General features: G+C 45.6%; 2 protein-coding genes across 5 annotated transcripts in view; both read right to left on the bottom strand.

The window, feature by feature from the left end:
* Positions 1–13,797, bottom strand: part of LOC309517640 (immunoglobulin superfamily member 1-like) — a 54,937-nt gene extending 41,140 nt beyond the window's left edge. The window contains exons 1-7 of one of the 4 annotated variants that reach the window (XM_082196951.1): positions 13,208–13,777; positions 12,718–12,753; positions 11,764–12,054; positions 10,575–10,883; positions 10,058–10,360; positions 8,733–9,023; positions 5,273–5,563 (exon numbers count right to left, since the gene is read on the bottom strand). In XM_082196951.1, coding sequence (XP_082053077.1) covers positions 5,273–5,563; positions 8,733–9,023; positions 10,058–10,360; positions 10,575–10,883; positions 11,764–12,054; positions 12,718–12,753; positions 13,208–13,238 — 1,552 coding nt within the window. In that variant the 5' untranslated portion in view covers positions 13,239–13,777. Of the gene's footprint in view, positions 1–5,272; positions 5,564–8,732; positions 9,024–10,057; positions 10,361–10,574; positions 10,884–11,763; positions 12,055–12,717; positions 12,754–13,207 lie in introns of all 4 variants that reach the window. The other 3 variants (XM_082196950.1, XM_082196952.1, XM_082196953.1) reach the window with 3 other exon arrangements.
* Positions 13,798–15,168: 1,371 nt separating this feature from the next.
* LOC309516713 (T-cell-interacting, activating receptor on myeloid cells protein 1-like) lies at positions 15,169–23,644 on the bottom strand. The gene is made up of 5 exons (XM_082195506.1): positions 23,285–23,644; positions 22,206–22,514; positions 20,022–20,324; positions 17,650–17,943; positions 15,169–15,914 (listed from the first exon to the last, which is right to left on the bottom strand). The coding sequence occupies exons 1-5, from the start codon at positions 23,334–23,336 to the stop codon at positions 15,805–15,807; spliced, it is 1,068 nt and encodes a 355-aa protein (XP_082051632.1). The 5' UTR covers positions 23,337–23,644; the 3' UTR covers positions 15,169–15,804.

Raw genomic sequence — 23,644 nt, 5'->3', positions numbered from 1 at the left:
CAGAGGAACGACCACCTCTCAAATACTTATTTCTGTCTTACTCTGATGCTGTCCTAGGCCCAGCTCTGACATTCATGGTTTTCTTCTATATAAAAGAACCTCAGCAAGCCTCAGGCTCATGTGCCTCCTCCAGTGTGGTGTAGTGGTTAAGAGCGGTAGACTCGTAATCTGGGGAACTGGGTTCGTGTCTCCGCTCTTCCACGTGCAGCTGCTGGGTGACCTTGGGCTAGTCACACTTATTTGAAGTCTCTCAGCCCCACTCACCTCACAGAGTGTTTGTTGTGGGGGAGGAAGGGAAAGGAGAATGTTAGCCACTTTGAGACTCTTTTGGGTAGTCATAAAGCGGGATATCAAATCCAAACTCTTCTTCTTCTTTTGTCAGGTAGGATATTAGAAACTTCCATTTCCATTTCGATTAACCAGAGTTCTCCCTGACTTCCAAATCATAGTTTGATTGTGGTGAAATCTTTCCATTAAAATAAAATGAAAGTCAAATTTTAATCTACTTCCTTCGATTTTTCTCCGTTAACAAAACTAGAAGGTTACTGAGAGACCTCAGACTTAGCAAAGCAAGGAGCCCAGGAAGCTGCCTCAGAATGAGTGAGTCAGTTGGTCCATTGAGCCCAGTATTGTCTGCAAGGACTGACAACAGCTCTGCAGGATTTCAGGCAAGATTCTCTCGGTATTGTACTTGGAGATGTCAGGAATTGAACTGGGAATCTTCTGCATGCAAAACGGATGCTCTGCTACCAAGCTACACTCGTTCCGCATTAGAAAGGCAGGCAGTCCCTTCCCTTGAAGTTAACGGTGACAACCACTGTGTGCAACATCTGACTCTGTGTTATACTCCATTTCCTCCAAAAGCAGGAGAAACAGAAGTGATACAAGGGGGCTCTGCAGGGTTCCTCTTTCTACAAAATAAGGGTCTATATTCATCTTTCATTGTAGGCTGAGCGGACGATGAGGCAGACTTCCTGGAATCCTCTGAGAATGACTTCATGTCAGGAGTTGCCTGAGATGTTTTGATGCCTGAAGCCAAATATTGTGCAGCGACACTGTAATAACAGGGCAGGGCATCAGGTTATCTCAGAGACTCTGAGAGAGGGAGGTAGTATTCTGCAGAGCTTTGACAATGGTCTCTCTCCACCCCCGTCCCTAAAATAGCACCCCACAATAGCTTTGGACATTTCCACCCTTCCTATAAACCCTGCCCCCTGCCTTTGCCACCCTTGAATTAAACTAGGGATCTTTCCTTTCCTTCAGGGGATATGCACTAGCATTCTTCCATGCTGGCTCCACACAACAGTCTTCCGCTCTCATACCCCGAAAATCCTCTCATTTCCCCTGCTGGATGTCAGGAGCTGCTTTCTCACTGAGGATGGGCATCGTGGAGTTTGCTACTCCTGCCCAATCACAGTTCAAAGCAACAGAAAAGCAATTACCTAACTCACAGTCACATTGGTTTTAGATGGACGGGTATGCTTTTTATTGCTTTTCATTTGATACGGTTACTATAAGAGATAATAAAAAAACAAAGCAAAACACCCAGACAAGGAATAAAATCATAAGTTACAGAGTTAATACACATGATTCGCTTAGTTATTTCAATGTGTTTTCTCTGAGAAGGGCTTAGCTGAAGAGTAAGTTAAGTCTTCGAAACTCAGGGCCGTCTTACCCATAGATGCTAGTGGTGTGGGGTGCCAGGGCGCCAAGTTTTGGAGGGTGCCAGGTGAGAGTCCGGGGAACACCGAACGAGCGCGCTGAGTGAGCGAGGGTGCGTGTATGCTCCTGCTGAGCGTTGGCTCAGTTTTTCCCCTTTTAGCCTGCAGGAGCCGAATTCTGTGGAGTGCCAGAAGGTGAAAAGGGAAGCGGGAGCAGTGCACAAACCCTCGCTCGCTCGGTGCAGGCCAGCTCGCTCGCCTATCGGGAGGTGCAGGAACCCCTCCTGCTAGCCATCTTCATCTTCAAGCTGGGCATCAGGCACCACCATAGGCGCCGACTCCATGGGGCCTGAGGGGGCTCGAGCCCCCTCAAAAAAATTTTTGGGGGGGCTCAGCCCCCCCAATAATTTCGGGCGCCCTTCCAGCAGAGCGCCGCCGCCGCCCCTCGCCAGCCAGCCAGCCAGCCGCGCGCCCTAGTCTGAGAGCCCCGGCCGTCCCCCGCGAGATTAGGGAATCCCCGGGGGTGGGGGCTCCTGCCTCGCTGCTTCGTTTCAGCCCCCGCGAGAACAGGGGAATCCCGACTGGCCACACCAGGGGCGTGGCTTGCCCTATTTGGGGCCGGAGCCACTTTATTTGCATATTCATGAGCTTATTTATTATTCATGAGCTTTCCCGGGCCCCCCCAATATTTTTTATAAGTCCGCGTCCCTGGGCACCACGGATCTCCACACGGCTGGCTCCCCCGGCCCGCTCGCTGCCCTCACCCGCCTCCACCATGCAAGCGCAGCACCCGGAGCCTGTGCCTGCCATGGCCACCGCAGCACGAAGCAGCCAGCTGAGCTGGGAGGTGCCTCATCCAGCCTCCGCCTCTTCCCTGCTGGAGAAGCTGCCCCCCAACCATTGCCCTCCTCCTTCAGCCCCGCAAAGCTGGGTGCCTCGCCGGCAGCGCGTCCCGTCCCAAGAGGCTCCCTCCGCTGCTGCTGGTCTTCCCTCCCTAAAAAAAGGAGGTTGACAACTCCGGGAAACGGGGCAGGGTGGGGTGCTGCTGCAAGGATCTTTGCACCACGGCGCCGGATATGCTTAAGACGGCCCTGTCCAAACTTTTTTAAAAAGCTCAAAAAAATCACAGAAACAGAAGCCTCCAGTATTCTCACCCTACCCCAGCCCCTTCCGAAAAGGTTCTTGGTGTTATCACAGAATAGAAATTTGGCCTTCAGATGAACAAGAAATGAAACCAATCTCTATGGGATTCCTGTGGCTTTGCTTGTCTCGGATGCCTCAAGGAAGGGTCTTGACTTGTGGAACTGAGTTGACTCAGAGCTTCTCAGCCTTGCCTGCTGCACATGAACTCAGCCATGATTAGCACCAAGGAAAGCAGGACCAAGCCAGCAACTCCCAGGCGGATGTGGATCTCCATGGATGTAGAAGTGTTTGCTGCAGAGGGAGACAGAGAAGAGTTACTACTCAATTGTTGGTTGTGATGAAGGCAGGGTGGGGAGGGAGATTACTCCAAGGCTGTGGCCCTCAGCATACTTAGCCCCATTGAGTTCAGTGGGACTTACTTCTGATTTCTAAGAACATAAGCCTGCGGGATCTACCTGCCAATGGAAGCAGTCTTCTAATCTACTCCACTTGCCTTTTTATTCTGACTAGAGCCAGAGAGATGATACAAAGCATACTAAGTCTGCAAGCAGTGGACCAACTGACTGCTCCACTAATAAGATGGCAGGGATACATGTTGCGTTCCAGTTTCTTGTGTCACTGCAGGAGCATCCAAAAGTGGTCAGTTTACGATTGGTCATTTGCTGGGTGTTCCATTCAGAATTACTGGTCCATAATGTGGGCTTGAAATTTCATTGACCAATGGATTGGTTGGGTGGTCCTGGCTGAAGAGAGCAGAAGGTCAGGTTCAGCTCTGCCTGGGGGTCAGCTGGGAGGTTCAGTAACTTGAACCAAAGTCAGTTCTCATAAAAAAACCCTTTATTTTTAAAAACAAGGCTTTATTAAAAGCAAAAACTTCACATGATTACACAGTTTAGGACTGCTCAGAAGCCAAGAAAATAACAAAACTATCTCATCTAGCTGCCTGACACAAAACATGCAAATCATAGCAGGCTGAGCAGGAAAGCAAAGGACAATCTAAGGTCCGAACAGGCACTGGTCATCCCTTCAGGATGAAAGCTCCCTCATACCAGCCCCAACCCAGATTTAAGAGAGTGCTAATTATGGTGCTCACCCTCTCCATCCCAAAGGAATCAACACCTGTTCCCATCACAGGTCTTTGATTAGCATTCAGCACTGGCCGTGAGACCTTAATGAGGAACATCTGCATTAGAGCTCAACATTCCAGAATTTCTAACAACCTCCCATACAACCCACAAGCTAGCCTTAAAAGGGACTATATCAACAAAGGAAGTCCCATCCAGCATATAATACGTATTGTAAAAAAAAGGATCAACAGCACACGTACCATGTTCTGATGGAAATTTGACCAAGAAAATGCAGTAAGAGTTAGGCAAATCATATACAGTGGTACCTCAGGTTACAAACACCTCGGGTTACAAACACTTTGGCTTACAGACTCCGCTAACCTGGAGGTAGTACCTCGGGTTAAGAACTTTACCTCAGAATGAGAACAGAAATCAAGCGGGAGCAGCGCGGCGGCAGTGGGAGGCCCTATTAGGTAAAGAGGTAGCTCAGGTTAAGAACAGTTTCAGGTTAAGAACAGACCTCCCGAACAAATTAAATTTGTAACCAGAGGTACCACTGTATAATATATGCAAGACATGCATTCCTATTTTGCACAACTAAGACTGCTATCCTAATCCTTGATCTCATGGATGGGTTTGGATTGAAAAGACATCCCTGTTCACTGGCCTCCTCTGCAACCATGGAAAATGTTGTGGAAGCAAAACTTTTGTCAGAGGAGGTTCCTAAAGCAGGATGTTTTGAGGGTTGGGCAGAACTGAACCAACCATGCAGTCACTAAGAGGAAGCTGGATAATAAAGCTTCCCATAGATTGATCCCCAACCCCCTAAGATTGAAGATTAATGATGAGACAGTGGGGTGAAGTGGGGTGAGGAAAGATTGCAAAATGAATTATTGGAATCAACCCCAAAGAAAATAGCAGCAATAGTGTATTGCTGGTTTACATGCAAATCAACAACAAAAAGACACCACAAGCAGTAAACAACAAAAACATGGAACAAGCCTGAATAATCTTAGAATAAAGGGATTTAAATGGTGGAATAACTTCATGGTGGTGCCGGCATTGTGTCATACACAGGGTCATACACAGGTGACAGGGTGTAGTGAGCAGGAAGAGTCTGGGGCAGAGGGCAGTTCAGAATTAGAGGCAGAAGAGGGAGTTGGAGAGGTGCAGGGCCAGGAGACAGAGAGGCAGGATGCTGTAGAAATCAGGGAATCCATAATTTACAAATGTTGAAATGATACCCAACTGTGATGTGAAGAGGGAGAGATACCTCCTTTTAAAACTAAGGAATGGTGGAGCCAGCACATGTTTCTAATTTCATTTACAATTGCAGCAAATTAAATCCTGTATTGGTGCAATTTGCAAAAGATGCATACAAGGATTAAGACAGGATCTTACCCGTTACTTTGATGTGTACTTCATCACTGTAGTTTGAGCATTCTTGCGCGTTCTTGAACTTTAAGCAATATCTACAGCGGTAGATGCCCCCATCTGATTCTTTGGCATTGATAATGGGAAATAGAACTTCTCCTGATCCCATCTTCTTGCTTTCATAAGTATTTGATGAATTTTTTATGTGTAGAGTAAACTCTGCTTCTTGCTGTTTTTCGGTCTTACAGTGGATGTTGGCATTTCCTTCCAGAGCAATCACCTCACCTGGGCTCACTGAGATGGAAGGTTTGGGAGAAGCTTATCCAGGGAGAGAAAGAGAAAAAGAGGGATGCTTAATTCTTTGATCTTACACAATAGTCTGGCTTTGTAAAATGGGAAAGATTTGCAGGCTATTGTGGAATATAGAAAACCACGTGCAACTCAGAGTGTGAATATCGATAGGCTGCATTTATGCCATTATTCAGGAGATTAGTTGGCAGAGAACACAGGTGGGATGAGACTCCTGTCAGGGAAGGCAAGCTGCACAGCAGAGGTGCCCTGTGAGAGGGACAGAATAACTTCATGGTGGTGCCAGCATTGTGAAACTCACAAGCAAGGAAGTGGCAGCACCACTACAAAAATAACACTAATGTATCATAGCTCAAATAGATGGTCAACTATCCCTTGAACAGTTATATCCACCATGTGAATTTTTAACTATTCTGTTGGATCACTGTATTAACTTGTGAGTATTTTAACTGATGAATTGGTTTCTACTGGCACATGGTGTGTGTACTGCTGGCTTTGTGCTATTATTTATCACATATATATTGCATAAATAAATGTCAGGATTTACAATGTCCCTCTCATACCAAAGATGCGGCAAGCTGGCAGTTTAATTGCGCTTAGATTTATTAGTATTTACACAGTAGTATTTACACGCGGGTGGCGCTGGGGGTTAAACCACAGAGCCTAGGACTTGCCGATCAGAAGGTCGGTGGTTCGAATCCCCACTGTGGGGTGAGCTCCCGTTGCTCGGTCCCTGCTCCTGCCAACCTACCAGTTCGAAAGCACGTCAAGTGCAAGTAGATAAATAGGTACTACTCTGGTGGGAAGGTAAACGGCATTTCCGTGTGCTGCTCTGGTTGGCCAGAAGTGGCTTAGTCATGCTGGTTACCAGCTCCCTCGGCCAATAAAACGAGATGAGCGCCGCAACCGCAGAGTCAGCCATGACTGGACCTAATGGTCAGGGGTCCTTTACCTTTACACAGCAGTTTCAGTCTGAGCTCACAGCTCAATCATCTGACAATGATGACTTTGAGCTCACTAAAGGGCGGGTTCTTCTCCAACAGGATATCCTCCATCTGCCGCCCCTCCTCCTGTTGGACTGATGCCAAGCCTGGACCCTACTCCTTCATCGTGTCTGTGGGGACTCGGGGGCAATTTGCCCATCCCCCTCAGGAGCCATGTCTAAAGTCACAGTTCCTCTGAAGCTGCCTCTGTCTCACTCACGCTCTCTTGGAGATGTACAGCCAGGATTACAGGACAGGAGGGGCTTCCATCACTCTCAGTACGGGAAGGAAGGAAGGAAGCCTCTGTTTCCCCCAGAGACGTGTTGTCGAAGGTTGTAAATAAACAACAACTGGGTCTATATGTACAGATGTACTAGATGATAAGGCAATGTTACCATGAAAAGGAGGAGGGTGTTAGTGTTGTAATGTCTTATTCTCACATTGCATAATGTTGCAGGTTGCCTTTAATTACTTAATTGATGTATGAGTATTCTTTTGCCAGAGAAGTTTCCTAAAATGGGCTGTTTTGAGGGTGGGGCAGAACTGAACCAACCATGCAGCCACTAAGAGGAAGCTGGACAATAAAGCTTCCCATAGATTGACCCCCAACCCCCTAAGATTGAAGATTAATGATGAGACAGTGGGGTGAAGTGCAGTGAGGAAAGATTGCAAAATGAATTATTGGAATACAGGATATATCTTCATTGAGGCTGGCAACTGGAGTTTGAATGATACCAGGTTTATCTGCTCTACCACTTCAAAGGGCCGCAACCGCCTCGCCTCTAACTTCCTGCACCTCCCCTTCATTGGCAAGTCCTTCATCGACAACCATACCTTATCCCCAACTTTGATCTCCTCCCCCTGTTGTCTAAGCTCATCAGCGCTTTTCTTGTACGCAGTCTCAGCATTGTCCAGTTTTCCCCTCAGTAGTTCTTGTAACACCTGCAGCTTCCCTATGGGCTGCTCTGCTGCTGACGTATGATTCCCAGCATCTTTACCAAACCACAGTTCTCTGGATTCTTTTGAATGAGTCATGTGCTTTAAATGGTGTGTATGCCTGCCTGCCATCCATCCATCCATCTCTCTCTCTCTCTCTCTCTCTCTCTCTCTCACACACACACACACACACACACACACACACACATGCACACACACATACACACACTTTCCTTTACACTGGGAATATATGTGCAGATGAAACAATCCCAATCCACGGCAAACTGGGTGGGGTAACTGCTGCCATTCCAGAAAGGAGAGCACCAGTTTTGAAGTTGGAATGATCCATGTGACTGGTCCCAGCAAGATGGTTGATTAAATCACATGTAGTTTCCAACAGGATGCAGGGCCAGCCCAATATATTTTTCTGCCTGAGGTGAGGGACAAGGGGGTGCCATTCCTCCCTCCCTCTCCATGTACTAAAACTCACCAGCTTCTCTAGGTTATGCAGAGCTTGCACTGTCGGAGGTGGTATGGCACCCAACTCTGTCCACTGCATCTTCTGTCTCAGGCAGGGCAGCTGATTTACTCTGCCTAACAGTAGGGCTGGCCCTGGATTCCGTGGGGAAGCAGTTCTTTCATACTGCCCTATGTCTATGAAAAGGTCATCCACCTGACGTTTCAGCTTCCTCCTTAAGTTCTACAAGTTACCACTCCAGCACCCTACCTCTCATCTGTCTTATTCAAGAATGTACGTCAAAATGCAAGCACATCAAAATGCAAGTAGATAAATAGGTACCGCTTCAGCGGGAAGGTATACAGCATTTCCGTGCGCTGCTCTGGTTCACTAGAAGCGGTTTAGTCATTCTGGCCACATGAACCAGAAGCTGTACGCCGGCTCCCTCGGCCAATAAAGCAAGATGAGCATCGCAACCCCAGAGTCGGCCACGACTGGACCTAATGATCAGGGGTCCCTTTACCTTTACTTTAAGTGAATATTGAGATGGGATTCCTGCTATCTCCATGTACCTCCATCTCCCATGCACCTCACCTTGGATGCAATCATCTTCCTTTCTGATCTAGCCTCTAGTAACCTGTTGCTGATGCAAACCCAAACACCCAGTTCCTCCATTCCTTGTAATGTGGCTCAAGGTCCCCTAGGGTGGTATTTGGCTTTGACAGCCATAATCCCTAGAGCTCATGCACAGAGAGTGAGAGTTAGAAGAAAGGTGGGAGAAAGACCTATGGAAGCGCCTTACCTGTCACAACCAATTCCATGGGATCACTTGACTCTGACCAAAGAAAGGAGTCAGTTCTGTGGTAATATCGGCAGGTGTAGCTCCCTCCATCCTCCAACCTCACTTCAGAGAAAAAGAACTTGGTTGCATTTCTGTTTTCTTCTGCCTTTTGTGATGCTAGCAGGTTGTTTGATTTGAACAAGGAGAAGGTCAGATAACTCTCTGCCCCCTGACACTCAATGCTGACATTCATCCCAGTAGAAATCTGCTGTGTTGGTGTCAGAATGATGGAAGGTTTAGAAAGCCAGGGATCTAGTGTTAGGAAAAATAAAAGATAAAAACAGCCAAGAAAGGACTGAGACATGTTGCTTGTGGTGCATTTAATGCATCCTGCTAATTTGCATCAGATCAAAAGACCTGTTTGCTATGCACAAAACCACCTTCAATAGACATATACTGGATATACTGTGCAGGCACACTGTGCAAAGAGAGTAGCATCCAAATACTTTATCTTCCAAATTATTTCATCTCCCTCCCCCCCCATCTTTCTACCCCTTAATGGTGCAAAGACATGTTTGAAAGTATGGGCAAGGTGAATCACAATCTCTGAAGCTAGAGGGCAGGAAAGGAGGCTGAAACATATGCTAGTCCCTGAATATTATCCCTGCCCCATCAAAACCAGTAGCTGGGGAATAAATAATACAGAGCGCATAAGAAAATGTGCTTTATACTGAGTCAAACCATTGGTCTTCACCAGAGGCCTGAGCCAATATGTGCCAATGCCATATAATCGGCCAAAAATTTTAACAATTTCTCCTTCATTTTCAGGTGATGGAGTGAAGGAAAGGCAGATGAGAAATTTGATTTAACAGAGACTTAAAGGCAGATCTACCTAATGTGCAGCTTCCAAAATAATGCATTGCAACCCTAACAAAAATATGTTAACTTGGATTATGGACTATGCACCTGAATGCCTCTACTTTTCAAAATAGAAAATGGTATATAAACATACATTTCCCCAACAGTATATTAAGATATATTAAGACATGTAATTAGCTAATTAATCATTATTTTTTTAACTATATCCCAAGACACTCAAGCCAGCATAATGGTTTTTTACCTCGTTTTGTCCTCACAACAACCATGTGAGGTAAGTTAGTTGGCAAAGAGTGTGGTTCAATGTCATCCAGAATCATCAACTGCTTCATCACACTGGCAATGGACTCTCTGACAGAGACTTTAACCTTTTGGTGAAACTACAGTTCCCAAACTACATGGAGGAAGCCATGACTGCTAAAGTGGTATAAGAGTCTTTGGTATGGATGCGACCCAAGACAGAATCTCACCTGTGATGTTGATGTACACTCTGTCACTGTAGTTTGAGCATCGCTGATTGAAGTCCAAGTCTGATTGGAAGCAATAGGTACAAAAGTAGATCCCCCCATCAGTTCGTTTAGCATTGAGAATGGGAAATAAAATACTGCCTGGTTCCATCTTCTGGATCTCACGGTTACCCCAAGAATCTTCTCTCAGCAGAGTGAATTCTGCAATTGGGTTCTCTTCACTCTTACAGTGGATGGTTGCATTTCCCCCCAGGGCAATTATTTCATGCGAACTCACTGAAATGGAAGGTTTGGGATAGAAATGCTCTGAATGGGAAAGAGAAGAAGAGGGATGTTTAAGGGCTGGTGCAACTCCAACATTCTGCAGAAGGCAGAACTACAATCTTATAAGGAATGTGATATAGAAAGAGAATGAGAGAGAAGATGCATCATTTCCTTCTGGTTGAAGATGCAATAAATTCGACCTCCACTTTAGTATCATTTGTGAAACTGGCACACCAAGACAGAGCTGAGCCCTCACCTGTTATGTTGATGTAAACTCTGTCGCTGGAACCTGAGCATTTTTGAACTTGGTCTTGAATGAAGCAATATGAACACCAGTAGATCCCTCCATCTGTTTGCTTGGCATTAGGAATGAGAAATACAGTACTAAATGAATCAGTCCTAGAAAACAAATGCCCTGGAGTCCCTTCCTTGAGGAGATAAAAAGTTGCTTGTTCACGGTATTCATTTCTACGATATTCATTTCTACAGTGTATGTAGAATCGTGTCCCTGGGACGACGAGAGGACTGGGCCTCACAAAGATGGAAAGCTTTGGAGAAAGGTCCCCTTGAAAAGAGAGAGAACTGATATTCAGAAGGTGGAACATCTGCAACTGTATCACTCTGTAAAATAGGAAACTTGCTCTTGGAATATCTGCTCACCTGGGACAGAGAAGATGAGTAGCAATGCCATATGCAACGGCCTGACTCTTGTCGCATTTGGCAAGAAGGGAGGGGGCATTCTGGCAGGAACGGAAGTGGGGGGCGTGCAAGGAGTGGCACATTCCCATTTTGCCTCAAATGGTGACACAGGGTGGCCCCCTCCTGTCTTTCTGCAACACCCATGTGCTCCATGGGGTTGTCTGCAGAGACATTCCCACCTAGACATATGTAACCAGTCGCAATCACGCAGAGTCCGTACATGTGTGTCCACACATTGGATTCTCTGCAGACAACCACATGTAGCATGTGATTGTTGCCTGAAGGAGTGGGGACATTAGGGTTAGGGCTTAAAATGAGAAACTGCTTTGCTTTCAACGTAACTACCAGTCATAGGCGCCGACTCCATGGGGCTTGAGGGGGCCCGAGCCCCCTCAAAAATTCGTTTGGGGGGGCTCTGCCCCCCCAATAATCTCTGGCGCCCCTCCAGCAGAGCGCCTCCACCGCCCCTCCCCCAGCCCAAAATGCACAGGGTCGGGCTGCATGCCTCCTGCCCTCCCTCCCGAGCAAAAGCTCCACCCAATTTCCTTCGGAGCTGATTAATAGACGCAGCACGCTCTCCCCTATTCGCTCACGAGGAGGCGGCGCCACTTTATTTGCATATTCATGAGCTTATTTATTATTCATGAGCTTTCCCGGGGCCCCCCCCATATTTTTTATAAGTCCGCGTCCCTGCTACCAGTATGCCCTGCACATGAATAGGTCTAAGGACAGAGCAAAACTCTCACCGGTTATGTTGACATAAACATTATCGCTGAATTCTGAGCATGTATTTTCATTAAAGCAATATTTGCACTTGTAGAACCCACCATTGGGTTCTACATGTTTGGCATTAGAAAGGGTGAAATCTGTATAATATGAAGCAGTCTTAGAATCCACAGCTGCTGAACTCCCTTCCTTGACAAGGTAGAAAGTTGCTTCTGAGTTATTTTCAGTCTCACAGTGGATATAGAAATCTTCACCTAGGATGACCCGAGGACTTGGTATCACTGAGATGGAAGGCTTCCAATAAAGCTGTCCTGGGAAAGAAAGATAACAGAAGTGAGATTTGGAAGGCAGAGCAGTAGCAGTGGGAGACTTGTAGACTTGTATCAGGGTACAAAAATCCACAAAAGTGTGGTACGTGTATTAATCTGTGACATTTTCCAGTTGACATATAACCTAAGGTCCTTTATGTCACTTGATTGCTCACTCTCCTGCATAAGCCAAGACACAGGAGACAGGAAGGACAGCGCTAGTTGGGATTCATGTAGCCGGAGGGCAATGAAAGAGAAGATTCTCCCTTAGTATCTAGTGATGTTTACAGTGGGAGGGGCAGGACTAAGGATCCCTGTGTCTAAACAGCCCTTGCACCCAAGAGAAATAAACTGAAGTGGATAACTGGGAGGACGGTTTCCTTGACAGGTTGTCTAGAGACAAATAAATATGAGCAGTTCAACTTTTCTAGAAAAAGAGGTACCGGAAATCACCATGAAAGCCTCCCTTGTTCTCTGATAATGGCAACTGCCCCCACCTAAAAGATGCCGGAACTGAGTTCCGACTGGAAAAAAAGCCTTGAATATGAGACAGATAAAGTCTACCATGAGAAAAGTAGTCCTGGTTGGAGGAGTCTACGGCATTTAGTTCCCATTCTTCTCACCCCCTATTTTTTATCACCATTCTCACGGCTGACTGACACTCACCTCTGGAGATCTGCCACTGCCTGGTCAGCCAACACCCTGGAAAGGAGAGGATCCATTTAGAGTCCAGATATCTGAGCAACAGAAATGGAAGCCGTGTGAGATTTTGACCAACTTCGGCCCATCTGAAGCTGATACAGGCTCATCTTATCTTGAGCCTAAGCAGAGTAGTCCACACAGCAGAAGGATAAGCAGGTAAATGTGCTACATTGCTAATTTTATTTTATTTACACTCTATGCTGAGAGAATACAAACATCCATGCTGCCTATGCCGGGAGCAGAGAAGCAACTGTCTCTCTAACAAAGAAACCGAGAGAACAGTGAAAAACAGGAAACCAGTGTACGTCACATCCGGTCTCCCATTCCCGTGGGAATCCAACAGTAACGTGGACTGTGGAATGCAAAACAATGTCTTGTGACTGCAGTTGCTGCTCAGTGAGGGAAATAGAAACCAACACTCTGACCCCACCGCCCTCCAAGGAGTGAGACCAACCTAGAAAGAGGATGCTGGAAGGGAATTTCATGGCGTGGCTTCTGTAGCCAGCTGTTTGTTCCGTTTGCTCCTAATTCTGCTGTCTCCCGAGTGAAGATCTCAGCTGGAGGCTGTTGCCGCTAAAACCCAGCAATGTTCTGTGATGCAGCTCTTCCGCAGAAGAAATGACTCCTCTCTGATCGGCCAATGCTGTGGTCTTTCTTCCGTTCCCCCAGCTGCCTGATCAACCACATCCCTTATTAGTTTGCATCTATCTGATGGTTGCTAAACCAGAGGAAGTGAAGGGCTGAGTGTTTGACGTGGACCACAACTCCTATTTTTAATTTTTCTAGTTCTCAGAGAGAGAGCATCTCAGTAGTATTGTTGGGGCAAAAGAAATCTAGTATGCCCAGTTGTACATCATGGCAAATTCAAGCTCTGGTCACTTACTGCCTCCTCCCCAAAGATATTGTGTTTGTGCTGTCACTTTGGACCCTGTTGATCAAAAAAGCACATTTAAGGAACAATTAGGAGACTTGGTGGTGTGTCCCTCTGTATAGACTCACAGATACATAGTGAGTTGTAAATTTAAGCTCCAAAGAGGCATTGGGACTGCAGTCATGATGGCTCCCCACTGCAGAGGAACGACCAGCTCTCAAATACTTATTTCTGTCTTACTCTGATGCTGTCCTAGGCCCAGCTCTGACATTCATGGTTTTCTTCTATATAAAAGAACCGCAAGCCTCAGGCTCATGTGCTTCCTCCAGTGTGGTGTAGTGGTTAAGAGCGGTAGACTCGTAATCTGGGGAACCGGGTTCACGTCTCTGCTCCTCCACATGCAGATGCTGGGTGACCTTGGGCCAGTCACACTTCTCTGAAGTCTCTCAGCCCCACTCAACTCACATAGTGTTTGTTGTGGGGGAGGAAGGGAAAGGAGAATGTTAGCCGCTTTGAGACTCCTTTGGGTAGTGATAAAGCGGGATATCAAATCCAAACTCTTCTTCTTTTGTCAGGTAGGATATTAGAAGCTTCCATTTCCATTTGGATTAACCAGAGTTTTCCCTGACTTCCAAATCATGGTTTGATTGTGGTGAAATCTTTCCATTAAAACAAAATTTGAAAAATAAAATGAAAGTCAAATTTTAAACTACTTCCTTCGATTTTTCTCCATTAACAAAAGTAGAAGGTTACTGAGAGACCTCAGACTTAGCAAAGCAAGGAGCCCAGGAAGCTGCCTCAGAATGAGTGAGTCAGTGGGTCCATTGAGCCCAGTATTGTCTGCAAGGACTGGCAGCTGCTCTGCAGGATTTCAGGCAAGATTCTCTCGGTATTGTACTTGGAGATGTCAGGAATTGAACTGGGAATCTTCTGCATGCAAAACGGATGCTCTGCTACCAAGCTACACTCGTTCCACATTAGAAAGGCAGGCAGTCCCTTCCCTTGAAGTTAACGGTGACAACCACTGTGTGCAGCATCTGACTCTGTGTAATACTCCATTTCCTCCAAAAGCAGGAGAAACAGAAGTGATACAAGGGGGCTCTGCAGGGTTCCTCTTTCTACAAAATAAGGGTCTACATTCATCTTTTAATTCAGGCTGAGCAGACGATGAGGCAGGCTCCCTGGAACCCCTCTGAGAATGACTTCATGTCAGGAGTGGCCTGAGATGTTTTGATGCCTGAAGCCAAATGTCGTGCAGCGGCACTGTAATAACAGGGCAGGGCATCAGGTTCTGAAAGGGCTTGCTCTCATTGCAAAGCTTCACTGCCAGGCCAGGGGCAAACCTTGCAAAGGCTTCCAGATCGCCTCACACTCGCCGAGACTGTGAGAGAGGGAGGGAGTATTCAGCAGAGCTTTGACAATGGTCTCTCTCCACCCCAGTCCCTAAAATAGCACCCCCACAATAGCTTTGGACATTTCCACCCTTCCTATAAACCCTGCCCCCTGCCTTTGCCACCCTTGAATTAAACTAGGGATCTTTCCTTTCCTTCAGGGGATATGCACTAGCATTCTTCCATGCTGGCTCCACACAACAGTCTTCCGCTCTCGTACCCCGAAAATCCTCTCATTTCCCCCGCTGGATTTCAGGAGCTGCTTTCTCACTGAGGATGGGCATCGTGGAGTTTGCTACTCCTGCCCAATCACAGTTCAAAGGAACAGAAAAGCAATTACCTTACTCACAGTCACATTGGTTTTAGATGGACGGGTATGCTTTTTATTGCTTTTCATTTGATACGATTACTAAAAGAGATAAATAATAATAATAATAAAAGCAAAACACAAGACAAGGAATAAAGTCATAAGTTATGCAGTTAATACACACGATTCACTTAGTTATTTCAGTGGGCTTTCTCTGAGAAGAACTTAGCTGAACAGTAAGTTAAGTGTTCCAAATTTACATAAAAAGCTCAAAAAAAGGTGCAGAAAACAGAAGCCTCCAGTATTCTCATCCCACCCCAGCCCCTTCCAAAAAGATTCCTTGGTGTTATCACAGAATAGAAATTTGGCCTTCAGACGAACAAGAAATGAAACCAGTCTCTATGGGATTCCTGTGGCTTTGCTTGTCTCGGATGCCTCAAGGAAGGGTCTTGACTTGTGGAACTGAGTTGAGTCAGAGCTTCTCAGCCTTGCCTGCTGCACATGAACTCAGCCACAATCAGCACCAAGGAAAGCAGAACCAAGCCAGCAACGCCCAGGCGGATGTTGATCTCCATGGATGTAAAAGTGTTTGCTGCAGAGTGAGACAGAGAAGAGTTACTACTCAATTGTTGGTTGTGATGAAGGCAGGGTGGGGAGGGAGATTACTCCAAGGCTGTGGCCCTCAGCATACTTTTTTTTTTTAAAAAAAAAATATTTATTAACATTTTCATTTTCAAAAAAACACCATACATTTTTTACATTTCTTTTTATCACCTATATTTTGACTCTCTCAAGTCGTCAAGTTCCTCCCATCCCTCCAAATTGACTTTCTAACTTCCAGCCCTCAGCATACTTAGCCCCACTGAGTTCAGTGGGACTTACTTCTGATTTCTAAGAACATAAGAACAGCCTGCGGGATCTACCTGCCAATGGAAGCAGTCTTCTAATCTACTCCATTTGCCTTTTCCTTCTGACTAGAGTCAGAGAGATGATACAAAGCATACTAAGTCTGCAAGCACTGGACCAACTGACTGCTCCACTAATAAGATGGCAGGGATACATGTTGCGTTCCAGTTTCTTGTGTCACTGCAGGAGCATCCAAAAGTGGTCAGTTTGTGATTGGTCACTTGCTGGGTGTTCCATTCAGAATTACTGGTCCATAATGTGGGCTTGAAATCCAACCAATGGATTGGTTGGATGGTCCTGGCTGAAGAGAGCAGAAGGTCAGGTTCAGCACTGCCTGGGGGGGGGGGGTCAGTTGGGAATGCATTGGCAGATTGTGAGGACTTGCAATGAGGAACTCAAGAAGAGGACCTGGAGGAACCTGAGCCTGAGTCTGAAGCTACCGGTGGAGATGGTGGCAGCAGAGGAAGGTGGAAGGGCAGGATATTACGTACCGTATTTTTGCTCTATTAGACTCACTTTTCCCCTCCTAAAAAGTAAGGGGAAATGTGTGTGCATCTTATGGAGCGAATGCAGGCTGCACAGCTATCCCAGAAGCCAGAACAGCAAAAGAGATTCAGAATATTTTTTTTCTTGTTTTCCTCCTCCAAAAACTAGGTGCCTCTTGTGGTCTGGTGCGTCTTATAGAGCGAAAAATGCGGTAAATGAACAAATATCAGAATATCAAAGAGGGATAACGTGGTCCCAAACACAATCATGTAAATACAACCATATGCTTCCCACAATTTCCAGGGCTGTCTCCATCTCCCTCAGGCTTCAAATGTACCTCCTTATTCATTCCTGAACCCACACTTACTTTTTTTAATAACAATTTCAACATAACAAAATATCAAAACATATCATATTCATTATTTTTCCCCTTCCCCCACTTCCCCATCAAACCCTCCCCCACCCAGACTTCCCTCAGCTCCTCTCTCTGATTTCTCAACATATTATTCTCTGCAAATTGTAAAATTGCATAAATCCTTATATTATCTGTCTACTATGTTAACAATCAATAAATTTGTGTATGTTTATTCAAAACCTGCCAAGGAGTCCAATTCATTTTGTTGCCTTTTTAAGTAGTTTGTAAAAAGTTCCCATTCTTCTTTAAAGTCACAGTTGTCCTTATCTCACAATTTGTATGTCAGTTTAGCCAGTTCTGCATAGTTCATCCATTTCTCTTGCCACTGCTCTTTTGTCGGGGCTGAACCCACACATACTTAGCCATTGCCAGTGGAGTCAACTCACCTGGTTACTCCATTCTGTGCCATGTGGCCATGGTTCCGCCATAGAGGTGTTTGGCTTTGGTCGTCACAATTTCCCAAACTCCTGCTGTATACATAGAAGGAAGGAAAACAAAGTCACAAAGCCAGGCTCCTCACCTGTCACAAGTTCCAACCCCACTGCGTCACTTGGTTCCGACCACTGAAAGGCATGTCCTCTGCGGTGATACTGACAGGTATAATTCCCTTCATCCTCCATCCTGATCATGGAAAGAGAGAACTCAGATGTGTTTCCATCCGATTCTGCCATCTGCCATGCTATCAGGTTGCTGGACTTGTGCAAAGAAAAGTTCAGGCCATTCTCTGGTCCATGACACTCGATGGTGACATTGAAGCCTTCAGCAAGTAGGTCCCCAGGTCTCATTCTGATGGATGGTTTGGAGAGGCTGGGATCTACGTGTTGGAATAAAAGGGGAGGCAGGGAGTAGCAATGTTTATGGTAATCAAGGAATATCTCCTGCTAATGACCATGTCAGTCAATTCATCTCCTACTCAGCCAGTCTCATTCTGCTACTATAATACAGGCATATCTCAGAGATATGTTGTGGGTTTGGTTCCAGACCACCGCAATAAAGCAAATATCACAGTAAAGTCAGTTGCACATTTATTTGTTTGTTTCCCAGTGCGTATAAAAGTTATGTTTACATTATGGTCTAGTCTATTAAATTTGAAATAACATTATACTTTTTTTAATAAAAAAAAACAGCAACAATGTACATGCCTTAATTAAGAAAGACTTCATTGCTGAGAAATGCTATCACCTGACTTTTCAATGATTTGTAAAAATCCTGGGAATCTCAGGTTTTGCCAGGTAAAAGTGGGTTTCCGATTCACTTTGATACATGCATTTGATATGTTTGGGGCAATGTCAAGTCCCAGCTCAGAAGCCAAAGCGCTAAACCAGAATTCTAATGGCCAGGATGTCAGTGGCAGCCATTCATACCTCTTCCCTGCCAACCCCTCCCCCCATTATTCATAGAAGAATTATATGCAATAAGGAAGCATGAGCACTAGTCACAAAATTAATGCAGAGAAAGGAAGTATATACATATTTTCATAATTCAATCAGGTTACAGAGTTCCATTCATGCAAAAGTTTGGCTTTCAAACCAAAATCAATTTTTTTCCCCATTCTTGCATGCATCACAGTGTGGTTGATCTCCACTCCATTTTTGGTAGACATTTGCCACCTGATGGTCAGAAGGTAGAATTGAAGCCTGTCCCATCTCAAAACTTTCAGGGGCTTATGGGCAGCTCTGGGAACCACTGCAAATAAACTGAATGTGTGCAGTATTTAGAAGGCTCCTCCATAGCCTGTAGTTCTAGTATTTCAGAACCTAAAGCAGCTCCAAACCAGGATTTATTTTCACAGGGTGGACAGACTCTCACTAAAAAAACCCTTAAAGGCCTAATCCTGCACTTCAGTTTCAACCGGAGTTGCTTAAATGAAACAAGCCTTTGTTTGCTGCCATTCTTCTTCATATTCCTATGTCCATGACCAGATGGGCCACAGCTTACTGGGAAATGATTTGCAGGGAGAAGGTGCCGTGTTCAGTCCTCAGCATCACTACATATGACTGGGAAATACCCCCAGTCTGAAACCCTGGAGAGGTCAGTGTGTAGGCAGCCTGTGTCTATATATCCTGCTAAATTCAGCAGCAAATAATGTGTTTCAGCCTGGAATGCGCCATCTGAGAAGATTGCTAATGATACTCAAATGCTGGCATAGCATCGGAAAGAGCCTCTTTTAAAAACACCTTGTATGTTTTAGCTAATGCAGCTTTCCCCTTTGATATATCATAGAATAGAATCATAGAATCATAGAATCATAGAGTTGTAAGAGACCACAAGGGCCATCGAGTCCAACCCCCTGCCAAGCAGGAAACACCATCAGAGCACTCCTGACATATGGTTGTCAAGCCTCTGCTTAAAGACCTCCAAAGGAGGAGACTCCACCACACTCCTTGGCAGCAAATTCCACTGTCGAACAGCTCTTACTGTCAGGAAGTTCTTCCTAATGTTTAGGTGGAATCTTCTTTCTTGTAGTTTGGATCCATTGCTCCGTGTCCGCTTCTCCGGAGCAGCAGAAAACAACCTTTCTCCCTCCTCTATGTGACATCCTTTTATATATTTGAACATGGCTATCATATCACCCCTTAACCTCCTCTTCTCCAGGCTAAACATGCCCAGCTCCCTTAGCCGTTCCTCATAAGGCATCGTTTCCAGGCCCTTGACCATTTTGGTTGCCCTCCTCTGGACACGTTCCAGTTTGTCAGTGTCCTTCTTGAATTGTGGTGCCCAGAACTGGACACAGTACTCCAGGTGTGGTCTGACCAGAGCAGAATACAGTGGCACTATTACTTCCCTTGATCTAGATGCTATACTCCTATATAGCTGCAGGAAATACAAAATCCATGTTAGTGCCATTTATTTTGGGGGTGGTGGGGTGGTAAAGCACACAAACAGCCTTACCTCTTATGTAGATATATATGCTGTTGCTGAAATTTGAGCACAGTTCACAGAAGGTTGACTTGAAACAATATGTACACCTGTAGATTCCTCCGTGGAATAGTGTGGCGTTGGCAATAGCAAATACGACCCCTTTTTGCCGGTCTTTCTCCATTACAACATGAAACAAAGATGGACCCACTTTTTGGTAGAGTTGGAACTCTACATCTTGGTAGCCTTGACTGTTACAGTGGATCGTGACATTTCCTCCCAACTTGACGATATTACTGGGGCTCACTGAGATGGAAGGCTTGGGAAAATGCAGAGCTGGGTGAGAAAGAAAAGAGAACTGAGATTTGGAAGATGTGGAATCTGCCGCAGGTTCCCCATCCTGGTTTAATGTATCGCTGGAGAAGGAGGTAGAGTGAAAGAGGAAGAAGAAGAGTTTGGATTTGATATCCCGCCTTTCACTCCCTTTAAGGAGTCTCAAAGCGGCTAACATTCTCCTTTCCCTTCCTCCCCCACAACAAACACTCTGTGAGGTGAGTGGGGCTGAGAGACTTCAAAGAAGTGTGACTGGCCCAAGGTCACCCAGCAGCTGCATGTGGAGGAGCCGGGAAGCAAACCCAGTTCACCAGGTTACGAGTCTACCGCTCTTAACCACTACACCACACTGGCTCACAGGACCTTTCCACTCCTGACAGTACCCCTTGGGAGAACTACACACACACACACACACACACACACACACACACACTGTACATATATATGAGAATGCTAGTATTTGTGGGCTTCCCATGAAGCTGAATGGTGGGAGATTCAGCACAGGTAAAAGAAAGGACTTCTTCACACAATGCATAATCAAACCGTGGAACTCATGGAACCCACAGGAGGCAGTGATGGTCTCCCGCTAGGACAGCTTCAAAAGAAGAGTGGACAGATTCATGGAAGATAAGACTACTAGTCACGATGGCTATGCTCTGCCTTCATGGTCTGGGGCAGATGTTACAAATCACAGGAGAGGAGAGGATTTCTGCATGTGGGTTGCCCAGTGAGGCATCTGTTTGGCCACTGTGAGAACAAGTAGCTGAACTAACTAGATGGCCCATTGGCCTCTTCCAGCAGGACTCTTCTTTAGTTCTTATGCTTTTTAGAAGAATGTGTATAAACTGTCATTGAAAGAAAATCAAGGTGGTGTACAGTAAAATCATTCAGAAACACCATAAAACTTTCAAATCTTAAAGTTATAAAAGCATAAAATCCAGAACAAATGACCAACACTGAGTCAACTTAAGGTAAAGGTAAAGGGACCCCTGACCATTAGGTCCAGTCGTGACCGACTCTGGGGTTGCAGTGCTCATCTTGCTTTATTGGCCAAGGGAGCCAGCGTACAGTTTCTGGGTCATGTGGCCAGCATGACTAAGCCGCTTCTGGTGAACCAGAGCAGCGCACAGAAACGCCATTTACCTTCCCACCGGAGCAGTACCTATTTATCTACTTGCACTTTGTCATGCTTTTGAACTGCTAGGTTGGCAGGAGCAGGGACCGAGCAATGGGAGCTCACCCTGTCACAGGGATTCGAATCGCCAACCAGTTCAGAAACACCATAAAACTTTCGAATCTTAAAGTTATAAAAGCATAAAATCCAGAACAAATGACCAACACTGAGTCAACTTAGTTCTCTAAAATGTTTGGTGAAACAAATGTGTTTTCAGCAGACTGAAGTCTATCGAGATTGTAGGTGTCTGTCTGACATTAGTAGGAATAGTGTTCCAAATTGCTGGTGCCAGTACACTAAAAAGCCTTGGTTTGCATAGATTAGAAACTATACTGCATTTTCCATAGGCCATGGCATCTTTTGTCTTGGCATAGTGCACAGCTGCATAAGGACCCAGGAAGGAGACACAGACAGACTCTCTTCCCCTCTCCTTCAGCCCCCACAGCTGGGCTGCTGCAGTGGTGCTGCTGCCACATGGTAAGGCTTCAAAGGGAAGGATGGCAATATATTTGTGAGCTCAGAAAGGCTGAGAGGGAGGATGAGAGGGAAGACAGGAATTCTTCCCTGGCTCAGATTTTAGTCTGAGCCAGAGAAGAACTTAGGTTTCATAAATTCTCTTCTATTTTTATTTTCCCCCCCGAAGCTCATTTCCAGACTCAAGTTTAGAAAACTTCATGTACATCTCTAAATTTGACTCAGCCAGCTCTCACCTCTTATCTTGACCTTTACTCTGTCACTTAAACGTGAGCAGCTGTCGCCAGAGAAAGAGTTGAAGCAATATCGGCACCGGTAGTTCCCACCATCTGATAGTTTGACATTGGTGAAGAAAAATGCAACCTCATTCCACTCTGACTTCTTGACCACTGAAGCATGCAAAGATGAATCCAGTTCTCTGAACAGAACAAATGTTGCTTGTGCATAGTCTTCACTGCGCACCTTGCAGCGGATGGTAGCATTGCCTCCCAGGGGGACAATTTTACTGGGGACTACTGAGATGGAAGGCTTGGGATAAGATTGTCCTGGGCAAAAAAAGAGAGCAGGAGATTTACAAAATATCAGTAACAGCAACAACCTCCCACAACAACAACAAAAACCCAACAACACTCCAACCCAAGAGTCTTTTCGACACCTTCAGTTTTTGTAGCTGGAGTCAGGGGGAAAGGCCTGCAAGGCAGGAAACAATTCTTCCAGGAATCACAGCCAAGATGGCCTCCTCATTAATTCTTCAAGAAAATTCATCAGCATTATTGGGTTGGAGAAATGCCTTTCAAAATCCAGAGAAGTACGAATTTCAAAGAATGACTGTGTTTTGGTTCACACATGATTTGAAGAAATGTGAATTATTAGACAGATTTAACACAGTTGACCAAGTTTTTTCCCCATCCCTATACCCAGACTAATCTGTAGGTTCTTTCAGGTGAGGCCTTGGGATCTGGGTTGTCCAATATCCACAATCCACACAGGGCTTGTGCCAATTTTGGTGCATTTTGCTGCTAGTCCAAATAGACTAGTAAAATTGATATGAGTGGCACAGCAATAGTGGCAAAACACAAAGCTTGCCAACTGACCAGGAAGTGGGAGAGAAACAGCAGCGAGACCTTTAACATAGTGGTGTGGTCTCTGAAGAGTGTATAGAGCAAGGAAGGTTGGTAGATCTTAACTTCTCATGCATGTGTAAGAAAAAAATAGATTTGGTTAGGAAAAGGCATGTCATTTAGCTTCTATTCACATTCACATTCATTCTGATTACGAGACATATTAAAGTTCTTTTGTCTTGGACGCAGCTCACCTTTCAATGTCTTCCCAGTTAGCCACCATCCTGGAAAAGCAGATGATTCCATTAGTGGAAAGATAACTGAGCAACAGAAACGAGCATCCCATTCGCTGGTCTTTCCACCCTCCTATTTCCCCCTCTACAATACCAACCCAAAAAGATGATGGTGAAAGAAAACTTCATGGTGAGGGCTCTGCTGCTGGTAGATTGTCCTATTCTGCCTCAGTGCCTTCCATCAACCGACTGAAGATGCAGGGAATGTCTGCATCTTCTAAAGCCCAGCAACCCTCTGTAACATCCTTCTTCCCTTACCGGTACAATTTCTCTGTGACCAATAGCATGGTCATCACCTCTACGCCACCTAAAAAACCACTC

This window comes from Podarcis vaucheri (assembly GCF_965113315.1).
Source record: "Podarcis vaucheri genome assembly, chromosome: 13".
In the NCBI taxonomy this organism is placed as follows: Eukaryota; Metazoa; Chordata; class Lepidosauria; order Squamata; family Lacertidae; genus Podarcis; species Podarcis vaucheri.
Note: the sequence above shows the minus strand (reverse complement) of the source record. Positions and strands in the feature narration are given on the sequence as shown.

Bases quoted from the DNA above. Each gene is read 5' to 3' on its own strand.
- LOC309516713 (XM_082195506.1), bottom strand. From the start codon at position 23,336: ATGGAATCATCTGCTTTTCCAGGATGGTGGCTAACTGGGAAGACATTG. The intron at 22,515-23,284 runs GTGAGCTGCGTC...TTTTTTGCCCAG, and splicing joins AACTGGGAAGACATTGAAAG to GACAATCTTATCCCAAGCCT. The intron at 17,944-20,021 runs GTAAGGCTGTTT...TCCAACACGTAG, and splicing joins CATATATATCTACATAAGAG to ATCCCAGCCTCTCCAAACCA.